The 13,782-nt window shown below is 44.9% G+C and overlaps 1 protein-coding gene across 2 annotated transcripts in view; it reads right to left on the bottom strand.

Moving 5' to 3' along the window:
* Positions 1-12,966, bottom strand: part of fam219aa (family with sequence similarity 219 member Aa) — a 62,326-nt gene extending 49,360 nt beyond the window's left edge. The window contains exon 1 of one of the 2 annotated variants that reach the window (XM_078220642.1): positions 12,716-12,966. In XM_078220642.1, coding sequence (XP_078076768.1) covers positions 12,716-12,775 — 60 coding nt within the window. In that variant the 5' untranslated portion in view covers positions 12,776-12,966. The remainder of the gene's footprint in view (positions 1-12,715) is intronic. The other variant, XM_078220633.1, reaches the window with a different exon arrangement.
* Between the last annotated feature and the right edge of the window lie 816 nt (positions 12,967-13,782).

Here is a 13,782-nt window from a genome sequence, read left to right as displayed (position 1 = left end):
GTTCAAACATTTGTGATACAGGAAGATTTGGCTCACATTGAGCAGAGGCCGATGAGCACACTTTAATACATTGGTGAGTGCAGATTTAATCACTGTCTTCTTGAGACCATACCCATTGTCAGTGGTGGTGGAGTTATTATTGAGTTTTCTGTCAGTTTCCCTAAATGTAAAACTTTTCACCAGTGGTGCCAGCATGAACCACTTATTTGGCTCTCAAAATAAAAATGGCAAATAGAAGTCTGTAATAATGGCTGCAAAAGCAAAATACTGATGCTAGAAAATGAATAAAAAGGTATTTCCAGCATTTTCTGTTTACAACAATGGTTATTGGCATTGGTGACCGTTGCATTTTGGAGTTTCAATCCCAGGTACTTTGCTTAAGTATCATTGGTATTTTTGTAAGTGGACTTTGCATCCTTGAAGAACGATGATGTAGCTCGAGCTGTTCAAAATCTAGGTAGGTGTTACAAAACCTATACATAGTAAACCCTTGTCACTGTATTCCAACTTAGTGAAACATTTTATGCGTCACTACTTGATTGACATCAGTAGGTGGAGGAATACATGCTGCACTAATTTCACTAGAAGCTCAAATATTCATAAACATTTTAAAACAGATTTTCCTGCACAAATACAGTTGGCAAAAAAAACATGAATTGTAGAAAGAACAGCCCAACATGACGGTTGTAACTGAAAGGAATGCCTTGACCCTGGGTCTGTTCCAAACACTTGGAACAACCAAAATTGGCAGGATATTAGCACATTTTCACAGTTACCTGGAATTTTGTTGAGCATAACTGCTCTGAACAGTTTATATTAGAATATTAAACAATATTTTCTAGAACAGTCTATAGATGTATACTGGTACTAATGGTGCAGTCACATATTTCTTACAGCTGGAGAAATTAAATTGTCCTTGACTTTAAGCATATATACAGTTCAATGAGGAAAAAAGTACTGATTTTTCTAATTGCTGGATATTACAATTTATCTGCCAAGAGAATCACTGTGCAACTGAAATCACACAATCCAAGTAGTCAGTATAGTCTGATCTGATAGCTGATCACTGCTTGGGAGACCGCTGAATAACCCTCTGAGCAAGGAGATAAAAGTTATAACTTTTCGTTAAATTACAGTGATTTTGCTGGAAAGCATGACTATGGATAGTAGTAAAATGGCCAACCTCAGGGGTGATGTCTCTGATAAAAAGTCATGGATGTGGAAGGTTAATTTTGTTTCTCTCTCCAAAAAAATTGCTGCTGGACTTGAGTTTTTCCAGCATTTTATGTTTTTGTTTTAGGATAATTATATATTTTGCTTCACAGAATCTGTAGTGCAGGAGGCTGCCACTTGGCTAATCAAGTCTGCACTGGCTCTCCAAAACAGCATTCGACCTAATCTCACTACCCTGTCTTATTCCCATAACCCTGCACATTCTCTTTTTACAGACAGCGAATCTGCCTCCACCACCATCTCAGCAGACTCCAAGCACCTTCAGATGAAGACCTTTCGCCCCACGTCACCTCTACTACTTCTGCCAATTATTTTTTAATCTGTGCCCTCTCTTGAGTGGACATTGACATTATGAACTACTCTCTCAACATGCCCTGCCATCTTCAATGACTCAAGTAAATATACAGCAAGGTACCTCTGTTCCTGCATCTCCTTTGGAGTTTCTCTTCATTTTATACTGTTTCTTCATCTCAGCTCTGGGTATTGAACTTCATCTGCCACTTGTCTGCCCAACCACCAACATGTCTATGTCCTTTTGAAGTTTGAGACTATCCTCATCATAGTTGAGTGTTTCCAATATTTGTATCATCTGCAAATTTTGAAACCATGCCCTGAACATCAGTCTAGATTATTAACATACACCAGGAGGAACAAGAATCCCAACATGATCCCTGGGGAACCCCACTACAAACCTGCCTATAATCTGAAAAACAAGCATTTATGAGTACTGTTTCCTGTCACTCACAAATGTGTGTGGCACTGTATCAAATCAATTCTGAAAATCCACATCCAAATCAATAGTGTTGTCCATATTTCCTCTGTTACCTCCTCAAAAATTCCCACCAAGTTTCCCCTTAATCAATCCATGCGGGCTTTTCTTAATTATCCTGCATTTGTCTAAATGTCTATTGATTTTGTCTCGAATTATAGTTTCCAGAAATTTCCCTACCGTTGAAGTCAAACTGACTTGTGGTTGCTGGCTTTATCCTCGTACCCCCTTTTGAACAGGGGTCTAGCACTACCACTGTCTAAGGAAGACTGATTATCACTAGCGTTGCTGCAATTTCCATTCTCACTTCCCTCAGTACCCCTGGATGTATCTCATCTGCTTCTGGTACCTTTTCAATATTAAAGATAGCTTTTCCAATTACCTCCTCTCACACCTCAGTCTGGACTTCCTTTGTAAAGGCAGATGCAAAGTACTCATTTAATACCACCATTATCTCTCCTGCCACCATGTGCAAGCTCTCTCCCCCCCCCCTCCTTTTTAATCCCTAATCAACCTTTATAATCTGCAGATGATTTAGTACAGTAATTTCTTTAAAATATTTATCAATGGGTGAAGTGTTCCCAGGCAAAGTGAACTTTGAAAACCTAATACGAAAAAAATCAGGTAATAAATCTCTGCTTCCACCTGGAAGTCACAGACTGAATTTGCAACAGTATAAGTTTCTATTTTAAATGAATTATAGATCAGTTTTCCTCTAGAATAATTTATAAAAAGAACAAAACAGGAAACAGGCCCTTCGGCCCTCCAAGCCTGTGCCGCTCCTTGGTCCAACTAGACCAATCGTCTGTATCCCTCCATTCCCAGGCTGCTCATGTGACTATCCAGTTAAGTCTTAAACGATGCCAGTGTGTCTGCCTCCACCATCATACTTGGCAGCGCATTCCAGGCCCCCACCACTCTGTGTAAAAAACACCCCGCTAATATCTGAGTTATACTTCGCCCCTCTCACCTTGAGCCTGTGACCCCTCATGATCGTCTCCTCTGATCTGGGAAAAAGCTTCGCACCGCTCATCCTATCTATCTATCCAGGTTACTGTGGAAGGCGAGGGACGAGATTGCAGAGCCTCTGGCAATGATCTTTGCGTCGTCGATGGAGACGGGAGAGGTGCCGGAGGATTGGGGGATTGCAGATGTGGTTCCTATTTTCAAGAAGGGGAATAGGGATAGCCCAGGAAATTACCGACCGGTGAGTCTAACCTCAGTGGTTGGTAAGCTGATGGAGAAGATCCTGAGGGACAAGATTTATGAGCATTGAGAGAGGTTTAGTATGCTCAAGAATACTCAGCATGGATTTGTCAAAGGCAGATCGTGCCTTACGAGCCTGGTGGAGTTCTTCGAAAATGTGACTAAACACATTGGCGAAGGGAAAGCGGTCGATGTGGTTTATATGGATTTTAGCAAGGCGTGCGATAAGGTCCCCCATGCAAGGCTTCTCGAAAAAGTGAGAGGGCATGGGATCCAAGGGGCTGCTGCCCGGTGGATCCAGAACTGGCTTGCCCAAAGGAGGCAGAGAGTGGGTATAGATGGGTCTTTATCAAATTGGAGGTCAGTCACCAGTGGTGTGCCCCAGGGATCTGTTCTGGGACCCTTGCTGTTTGTCATTTTCATAAATGACCTGGATGAGGAAGTGGAGGGATGGGTTGGTAGGTTTGCCGACGACACAAAGGTTGGTGGGGTTGTGGATAGTCTGGAGGGATGTCAGAAGTTACAGAGGGACATAGATAGGATGCAAGACTGGGCGGAGAAGTGGCAGATGGACTTCAACCCACATAAATGCGTAGTGGTCCATTTTGGTAGGTTAAATGGGATGAAGGAGTACAATATAAAGGGAAAGACTCTTAGTACTGTGGAGGATCAGAAGGACCTTGGGGTCCGGATCATAGGACTCTGAAATCGGCCCCGCAGGTGGAGGAGGTGGTTAAGAAGGCGTATGGTGTGCTGGCCTTTATCAATCGAGGGATTGAGTTTAGGAGTCCGGGGATAATGATGCAGCTATACAAGACCCTCGTCAGACCCCACTTGGTGTACTGTGCTCAGTTCTGGTCGCCTCATTACAGGAAAGATGTGGAAAAGATTGAAAGGGTGCAGAGGAGATTTACAAGGATGTTGCCTGGATTGAGTGGCATGATTTATGAGGATAGGCTGAGGGAGCTCGGTCTTTTCTGTTTGGAGAGACGTAGGATGAGAGGCGACCTAATAGAGGTACATAAGATGTTGAGAGGCATAGATCGGGTGGACTCTCAGAGGCTTTTTCCCAGGGTGGAAATGGCTGCTACGAGAGGACACAGGTTTAAGGTGCTGGGGGGTAGGTACAGGGGAAATGTTAGGGGGAAGTTTTTCACACAGAGGGTGGTGGGCGAGTGGAATCGACTGCCGTCAGTGGTGGTGGAGGCAAACTCAATAGGGTCTTTTAAGAGACTCCTGAATGAGTACATGGGACTTAATAGGATGGAGGGTTATAGGTAGGCCTAAAAGGTAGGGATATGTTTGGCACAACTTGTGGGGCCGAAGGGCCTGTTTTGTGTTGCAGTTTTCTAGATTTCTATCCCCTTCATAATCTTGTACACCTCTATTAGATCTCCCCTCATTCTCCATCTTTCCAGGGAGAACAAGCCCAGTTTACCCAATCTCTCCTCATAGCTAAGACCCTCCATACCAGGCAACATCCTGGCAAACCTTCTCTACACCTTCTGGGGCAGCATGGTAGCACAGTGTGGTTAGCACTGCTGCTTCACAGCTCCAGGGACCTGGGTTCGAATCCCAGCTCGGGTCACTGTCTGTGTGGAGTCTGCACATTCTCCTCGTGTCTGCGTGGGTTTCCTCCGGGTGCTCCGGTTTCCTCCCACAGTCCAAAGAGGTGCGGGTTAGGTTGATTGGCCATGCTAAAATTGCCCCTTAGTGTCCTGGGATGCGTAGATTAGAGGGATTAGCGGGTAAAATATGTGGGGGTAGGGCCTGGGTGGGATTGTGGTCGGTGCAGACTCGATGGGCCGAATGGCCTCTTTCTGTACTGTAGGGTTTCTATGATTTCTATGATTACACTCTCACACCTCCACGTCCTTCTGGTAGTGCGGTGACCAGAACTGGACGCAGTACTCCAAATGTGGCCTAACCAGCGTTCTATACAGCTGCAACATCAGACTCCAGCTTTTATACTCTATACCCCGTCCTATAAAGGCAAGCATACCATATGCCTTCTCCACCTGTGTTGCCACCTTCAAGGATTTGTGGACTTGCACATCTCGGTCCCTCTGTGTTTCTATACTCTTGATGGCTCTGCCATTTATTGTATAACTCCTCCCTACATTATTTCTTCCAAAATGCATCACTTCGCATTTATCCGGATTAAATTCCACCTGCCACCTCTCCGCCCAATTTTCCAGCCTATCTATATCCTGCTGTATTGCCCGACAATGCTCATCGCTATCCGCAAGTCCAGCCATCTTCGTGTCATCCGCAAACTTGCGGATAACACCAGTTACACCTTCTTCCAAATCATTTATATATACCACAAATAGCAGAGGTCCCAGTACAGAGCCCTGCGGAACACCACTAGTCACAGAACTCCAGCCGGAAAAAGACCATTCGACCGCTACCCTCTGTCTCCTATGGCCAAGCCAGTTCTCCACCCATCTAGCCACTTCTCCTTGTATCCCATGAGCCTTAACCTTCTTAACCAACCAGCCATGTGGGACTTTGTCAAATGCCTTACTGAAATCCATACAGCAACATCCACGGCCCTTCCTTCATCAACCGTTTTTGTTACTTCCTCAAAAAACTCCACCAAATTTGTAAGGCACGACCTCCCTCTTACAAAACCATGCTGTCTGTCACTAATGAGATGTGTTTCGTTCTAAATGCACATACATCCTGTCTCTAAGAATCCTCTCCAACAACTTCCCTACCACGGACGTCAAGCTCATCGGCCTATAATTTCCCGTGTTATCCCTGCTACCCTTCTTAAACAACGGTACCACATTCGCTATCCTCCAATCCTCAGGGATCTCACCCATGTCCAAAGAAGCGACAAAGATTTCCGTCAGAGGCCCAGTAATTTCATCTCTCGTCTCCCTGAGCAGTCTAGGATAGATGCCCTGGGGCTTTGTCAGTTTTAATGTTCCCTAAAAAACCTAACACTTCCTCCCTTGTAATGGAGATTTTCTCTAACGGGTCAACACCTCCCTCCGAGACACTCCCGGTTAACACGTCCCTCTCCTTCGTGAATACCGATGCAAAGTATTCATTTAGGATCTCCCCTAATCCCTTGGGTTCTTAGCATAATTCCCCTCCTTTGTCCCCGAGAGGTCCGATTTTCTCCCTGGACAACTCTTTTGTTCCTAACGTATGAATAGAATGCGACAGTTACCATCGAAACCCTACAGTGCAGAAAGAGGCCATTCAGCCCATCGAGTCTGCACCGACAACAAACCCACCCGGGCTCTATCCCTGTATCCCTACATATTTACCTGCTAATCCCTCTCACCCTCATATTGACCCACTAATCCCTCTAATCTATGCATCCCGGGACACTAAGGGGCAATTTACCTTGGCCAATCAACCTAACCCGCACATCTTTGGACTGTGGGAGAAAACCAGAGCACCCGGAGGAAACCCACGCAGACACGGGGAGAATGTGCAAACTCCGCACAGACAGTGACCCGAGCCAGGAATCGAACCCAGGTCCCTGGAGCTGTGAAGCAGCAGTGCTAACCACCATGCTATCGTGCCTTAGGATTCTCCTTAATCCTGCCTGCCAAGAACATCTCGTGACCTCTTTTTCCCTTCTAACTCCCCGTTTGAGATCTTTCCTACTCTCTCTGTATTCCTGCAGAGCTCCATCTGTTTTCAGTTGCCTGGACTTAACGTACGCCTCCCTTTTCATTTTAATCAGATCCTCAATTTCCCTGGTTATCCACGGCTCTCGAATCCTACCTTTCCTTTTTACAGGCATATGCTTATCCTGCAGCCTTATCAATTGTTCCTTAAAAGACTCCCACATGCCAGACGTGGACTTACCCTCGAACATCCTCTCCCAGTCAACGTCCACCAATTCCTGCCTAATCCGGCTATAGTTAGCCTTCCCCCAATTTAGCACCCTGCCCGTAGGACAGCACTCATCCTTGTCCATTACTATCCTAAAGTTAACAGAATTGTGGTCACTATTTGCCACATGTTCCCCTACCGAAACTTTGACGAGCTGACCGGGCTCATTTCCCAGAACTAGGTCCAGTATAGCCCCCTCTCTGGTCAGGCTATCTACATACTGTTCCAAAGAACCTTCCAGTATGCATTTTACAAATTCCTCCCTGTCCGGAACCCCAGCTCTAAGCACTTTCCAGTCTATCCCAGGCAAATTAAAGTCCCCCACTACAACAACCCTATTTTTTCTGCACCAATCAAGAATCTCCTGACATATCCTTTCCTCCACTTCCCGTGGGCTGTTGGGTGGTCTATAGTACACACCCAGCATAGTGACTGCACCCTTCCTGTTTCTGAGTTCCACCCACAGTGACTCAGTACATGACCCCTCTAAGTTGTCTACCCTCTGCACCGCGGTAATATGCTCCCTAACTAATATCGCTACTCCCCCACCTTTTTTAGCTCCTCCTCTGTCTCGCCTAAAACACTTATACCCCGGAATATTCAGCTGCCAGTCCTGTCCTTTTAACCAAGTCTCCGTCACCGCAACCACATCCAAATTCCGCGTAAGCATTAAGGCCCTAAGTTTGTCTGTCTTACCCGTTACGCTCCTCGCATTGAAGCAGATGCACTCCAGACCTCCAGGCCCACTCAGGTCATCCTCCTCCAGAGTGCTCCTCTTCTTAGCTAGCCACAGAACCACCTGTCCATGCCTCTAACCATTGCGTCCCCCACCACTATCGCTCTCTTAAACCCCTTCCTTCCCTTCCGGACCCGTGAGCCTGTCTCTGTGCAGGCGATCTGGTCCTCGTGGCTTACCCCTGGTGGGTCATTCCCCCTCCACAGAATCCAAAACAATATACCTATTTTGGAAGGGGACAACCACAGGGGATCCCTCCACAGACTGCTCACTCCCTTCCCTTATCCCATCTGTTACCCCTCCCTTTCTTTTATGGGAGACTGCCACTGGGGTACTTTCTGGCAAATCACCCTTCTGACTATTACCCCTCCTAACTGTGACCCACATGTCTTCCTTCCGAGACCCTGGTGTCACTACCTGACTATAACTTCCATCTATTAATCTCTCATGTTCCCTAACTAAACTGAGGTCATCGAGACGCAGCACCAGCTCCCTTACACGATCCTTCAGGAGTTCCAGTTCCACGCATCTGGCACAGATATGGACTTTCGGGAGGCAAGTCGTCTCCAGGAACTCCCACATCTCACACTGAATGCAGTATACTGGCCTCCCACTGATTCCTGCCATGTCCTTTTTAGTTTTTGGAAGAGCAAACAAAAAGGGGGGGGGGGGGGAACAGAAGACAAACAAACAACCTTCCTCGCCTCCGCCGAAGCCCTGTGAGCCAAAGCCCTTACAGCTCTCACTCTGCTCCCTGCTCACTCCGCTGCCCGCTCAAAAGGCGGATATTGCACAGTATACCTATTATGGAGGGGGACAACCACAGTGGATCCCTCCACAGACTGCTCACTCCCTTCCCTCATCCCATCTGTTGCCCATCCCTTTCTTTTATGGTAGACTGCCACTGGGATACTTCTGGCACATCACCCTTCTGACTATTACCCCTCCTAACTGTGACCCATGTGTCTTCCTTCCGAGATCCACAGATTGCTTTGAAATTGCCATATTGAAAATTACAAACATATGAATTAAATGGGGAAGGCTAACTAACTCACCCCTCAAATCTGCTCCACTATTCAATAAGGCATGGCTGATCTGATTGTAACTTCAATCCCACATTCTTGCCTACCCCGATAACTTTTAACTCTTGATCATCAAGAATCTATTGATTTAAAAACATTCAAAGACTCCATTTTGAGGAAAAGTTCCAGAGACTCGATAGAAAATTTCTCATTTTTCTTAACTGAGCAGCCCCTTACTTTTAAACAGTGGACCCTAATTCTAGATTATCTGACGAGAGGAAACATCCTCTCCACATCCACCCCTCAGGATCTTAAAGTTTTCACTCTTACTCTTCTAAACTCGAGTGGATACAAACCTAACCTCTTCACATAAGACAACCTGCCCATTTCTAGTACCAGTCTAGTAAACATTCTCTGATCTGCTTCTAATGCATTTACATCTTTCCTTAAGTAAAGGAGATAATACCGTACATAATACTCCAGGGTCTCACCAGTCCCCTGTACAAATGAAACATTACCTCCTTACTTTTGTAATCAATTCCCCTTAGAACAAATATGACATTCTATTAGCCTTCCTAATTACTTGCTACACCTGTACACTGGCCTTTTGTAATTCATGCACCTGGACACACAGATCCCTCTGCACCTTGGAGCTCTGCAATCTCTCACCATTTAGTTAATAAGCTTATTTTTATTCTTCCTGCCAAAATGGACAATTTCACAATTGCCTACATTATACTCCATTTGCCAGGGGTGACACCGTGGCAGTGGCTAGCACTGCTGCCTCTCAGCACCAAGGACCCAGGTTCAATTTCAGCCTCGGGTCACTGTCTGCGTGGAGTTTGCACATTCTCCTCGTGTCTACGTGGGTTTCCTTCCGGGTGCTCCAGTTTCCTCCCACAGTCCAAAGATGTGTCGGTTAGGTTGATTGGCTATGCTAAATTAACCCTAGTGTCAGGGGATCAGCTGGGTAAAAATGTAGGGTTGCGGGAATAGGGCCTGGGTGGGATTGTGGTTGGCGTGGACTCAATGAGCCAAATAGCCTCCTTCTGTACTGTAGGGATTCTATAATTTTTCCCCACTCAATTAACCTATGTCCCTTTGTAGCGTCATGTCCTCTTCACAATTTATTTTCCTGTCCATTTTTGTTTCAAACACATTTGTGACCATACCGTCAGTCCCTTCACCCAAGTCATATTTATAAATTGTAAAATGTTGAGACCCCAGCACTGATCTGTGATACACCACTCAGAAATCATAGAAACCCTACAGTGCAGATAGAGGCCATCTGGCCCATCGAGTCTGCACCGACCGCATACCCGCCCAGGCCCTACCTCCATCGCCCTACACATTTACCCGCTATTCCCTCTAACCTACGCATCTCAGGCCACTAAGGGGCAATTTTAGCATGGCCAATCAACCTAACCCGCACATCTTTGGACTGTGTGAGGAAACCCACGCAGACACAAGGAGAATGTGCAAACTCCATACAGACAGTGACCCAAGCTGGGAATCGAACCCAGGTCCCTAGAGCTGTGAAGCAGCAGTGCTAACCACTGTACTACCCACTCATCACATCCTAGCAAATAGAAATGGACCCATTACGTCAACCTTTTCTTGTTAGTTAGCCAATCTTCAATCCATGCAAATATGTTAGCCCCTACACCATGAGCTTTTAATTTACGCAATGTTGATCACTGTTTTATTAAAAGTAGTCAAATGGATTTCAAATACACTTGGGGGGGGGGGGGGGGGGGGCAAAGTGTTGTGGTATTGTCACTGGATTAGTAATCCAGAGCCTCAGTGTAATGCTCTGGGGGACGGGGTTCGAACCCCACCGTGTCAAATGATGTAATTTGAATTCAATAAATCTCTGGATTAAAAGTTTAATGATGACCATGAAACAATTGCCAATTGATGTAAAAATCCATCTGGTTCACTAATGTACTTTAGGGAAGGAAATCTGTCGTCTTTACCTGGTCTGGCCTCCATGTGACTCCAGATCCACAGCCATATGGTTGACTCTTAAATGTCCTCAGGGATGGGCCAATAAATGCTGGCCCAGCCAGTAATGCCCACATCCCATGAACAAATAAAAAAATAATAATTTGGCAGAGCTTATAGCGCACTCGCCTCTCAAGTCAGAAGGTTCTAATTCAGAAGGTCTTACTCCTGTGTTTGAATGCATAATCTCATACTTCAGTGCAGCACTGAGGAAGTGCTGCATGGTCAGAAATATTGTGCTATAAGCAAGATCGATCTGTTCAAATGGACAAAGATCTAATAGGAGCAATCAAAGAGCCTTGTAACATGACCAACATTTATCTGAGTAGTACCACAAAATGGATTAACTGTTCATTTATCTCAATTATTACTTGTGGGACCTAGCTGTCATGCTTGTCTGAACAACAGTGATTTCACTTTAAAAGTAATTCACTAGCTATGAAGTTTTTTGTGACATTGAGAATGTGATGAAGCACTATAGAAATAGTACGCTTTTTTTCCCTCACTCTTATAACCTTTTACAGAAAAGATATTCATCATCAAAAGAGGGCCTGAATCGTTATACAGAATAGTAACTGACTAGCTATCACAAAAATATCTTTAAAAAGTAGTTTGGATTTTAATAAAACACATTTGTGAAAACCCTGCAAAGCAGGACTCTTGCCTGCAGCTGCACACTGTACCATATCCATAAATTTACTGGGCCACCAGGACAGCTATTAATTAATTCATGCTGGTCAATTTTTGGATGTGCTGATCTCAGCTCAATTTTGTGCCCTGGTAAAACTATGATATAATGACCAAGCAACCCAAATTCTTGTCAAGTCTATATTGTTATACATATTTAGAGTTCAAATATATTCAAGAGCTATGAAAACAACTACAATTTTCATGGAAAACAATGGATTACACACAAACTAAAATTACAAGTTTCTCATTCCCTGAAATATGTAAAACATGCACGCATTCGGGCATGGCTTACAGCTATAACATAATAAGGTTCCAAGTAATTAGAATTACAACATCTGCACCTGAAAGTTGATTACATAATCATTGTTCTATTTGAATGAAATTCATAGACGCCAAGTGTTTGGTGTCAAGTGAAATAAACAGTACTGCTTAAATTTTAACCCACAACTATTACAATGCACCTGGTGTGGAAGACAAGGTTTTGAAATATTAACAAAACTAAGTCTAACTTTATTATTCATTAAAATTACACATTTCTTCTATAAAATTACCTACATTATTCCTTCACTTTTAGGTGCAAAAAAAAAAGAGAGAAAAACAAACAAGTCATTTGGGATACACCACTACAATTTTCTGCACGTTTGGCTTCCCCGCCCTGTAATTAATGGCTGGGAGAGGAGGCAAAAGTGAGTGTGAATTCATGGGCCCAACCAGCCGCTGCATCACTTAAAACTTGTGCAGATACATTAAAATGCGCATTTTTTGTTGATTGAAAAGCAGGGAGTTAGCGCATCACAGCAAATACCGTGGGATCAAAATGACGGAGCAATATTTAAAAAAAGGGGAAATAAACAATAGAATAAAGGCTTTTGAATCCCCCACCCACTAAGCAGATATATTAATAAAATCACCAGGGAATGGCCTGGGGCTGCAAACAGTCGGGAAGCCGGGAGTGGAAAGGAGGCTGACGGAAACTATTGAGAAATAAAATAACACAGAGACAAGAGATTATTATTGAAAGGCAAAACGCTCCCTTATACCAGTGGCTGTACTAAGACATGATGTGATGTACTAGGACAAACAGGGAGAGACACAGATTGTTTTTTTTGTAAAACAGAACCCTCCCTTACCAGAGGCTATATTCAGACAGAGAGATAGATTTTTTTTGTGGGAAAGAAACCCAAAATCCTCCCTTACCAGCGGCTGTATTTCTGAGCGGGCTGTGGGCACTTGAAACCGATCGATTTCTTCCATCATTTTGAATGAGGAAATCGAGGCGAATCTGCGGCCTTGTCCTGTGTGCTTTTTTTTATATATTGTGAAGTGATCCCCCCCACCCCCCCGGTCCCTCGCACACAGTGGAAGTATTGAGTCAGGCGATGGTGACTCGCTGCCTGTCACCCCCTCCCTCCCGAGCCGTCGCTCTCATTAACTCATCCTCTCCCCGGAGTGAGTCAGTGAGTGAGCGAACGCGCGCCTGCCACTCGCGCAGCAACAGTGACTCAACCCTGGGTTCCGGAAGTGACGTCCCCTAGCCCCTCGCAGGACCCCCCCTTTCCTCCTGATCGCCAAAAAAAAACAAAAACACACACATCTCCTCACAACCATTATCTCATTCTTCCTCGGTGGGAGAGCCTGTATAATAATTTCTGGGAAATATATAATCGGGTCCACGGAAATTCTACTTTCTTTTTTTTCAATTCCCCGGAATTTCAATTCCCCATTCAGGCATCTCTGCAGGCAGCCCGGTTGCCCCCGGTTACCGCCGGCTGCCCATCGCCCCCCCCCCCCGGCAGTTTTGGCCACATTAACCGTTGGATATCTGCCCCGATCATCCCGCGGATTTGGTCTCATTGATACCCTTTCATTGTGTGCATTTGGAAAAGGTGTCGTTATCGCACTTTCTGAACTGGACATGGATTGTTTGGGCGGCGGATGGTGGAAGCTGCGGTTGCCTGGGTGACAGGATTCAACTTCCGGCTCTGCTGCAGCAGGGCGACAGATAGAGTCACTGATAGAGAAACACTTAGCACTAGAGAGTTAGAGTTAGATTCACTTACTGTTAGGATTAGATTAACCTCTATTCACTGTTAGAGTTAGAGTAACCTCTGATCACTCTTCCTGTTAGAGTAACTCTTACTGTTAGAGAAACCTCTATTCACTGTTAGAATTAGATTCATTCTTACTGTTAGAGAGTTAGATTCACTCTGTTCACTCTTGCTGTCAAATATAGATGGATCTCTGTTCACTCTTACTGTGAGAGA

This window comes from Mustelus asterias, chromosome 1, assembly GCF_964213995.1.
Source record: "Mustelus asterias chromosome 1, sMusAst1.hap1.1, whole genome shotgun sequence".
Lineage (NCBI taxonomy): Eukaryota > Metazoa > Chordata > Chondrichthyes > Carcharhiniformes > Triakidae > Mustelus > Mustelus asterias.
The sequence above is the reverse complement of the archived record's forward strand: the minus strand, read 5'-3'. Positions and strand labels throughout refer to the sequence as shown.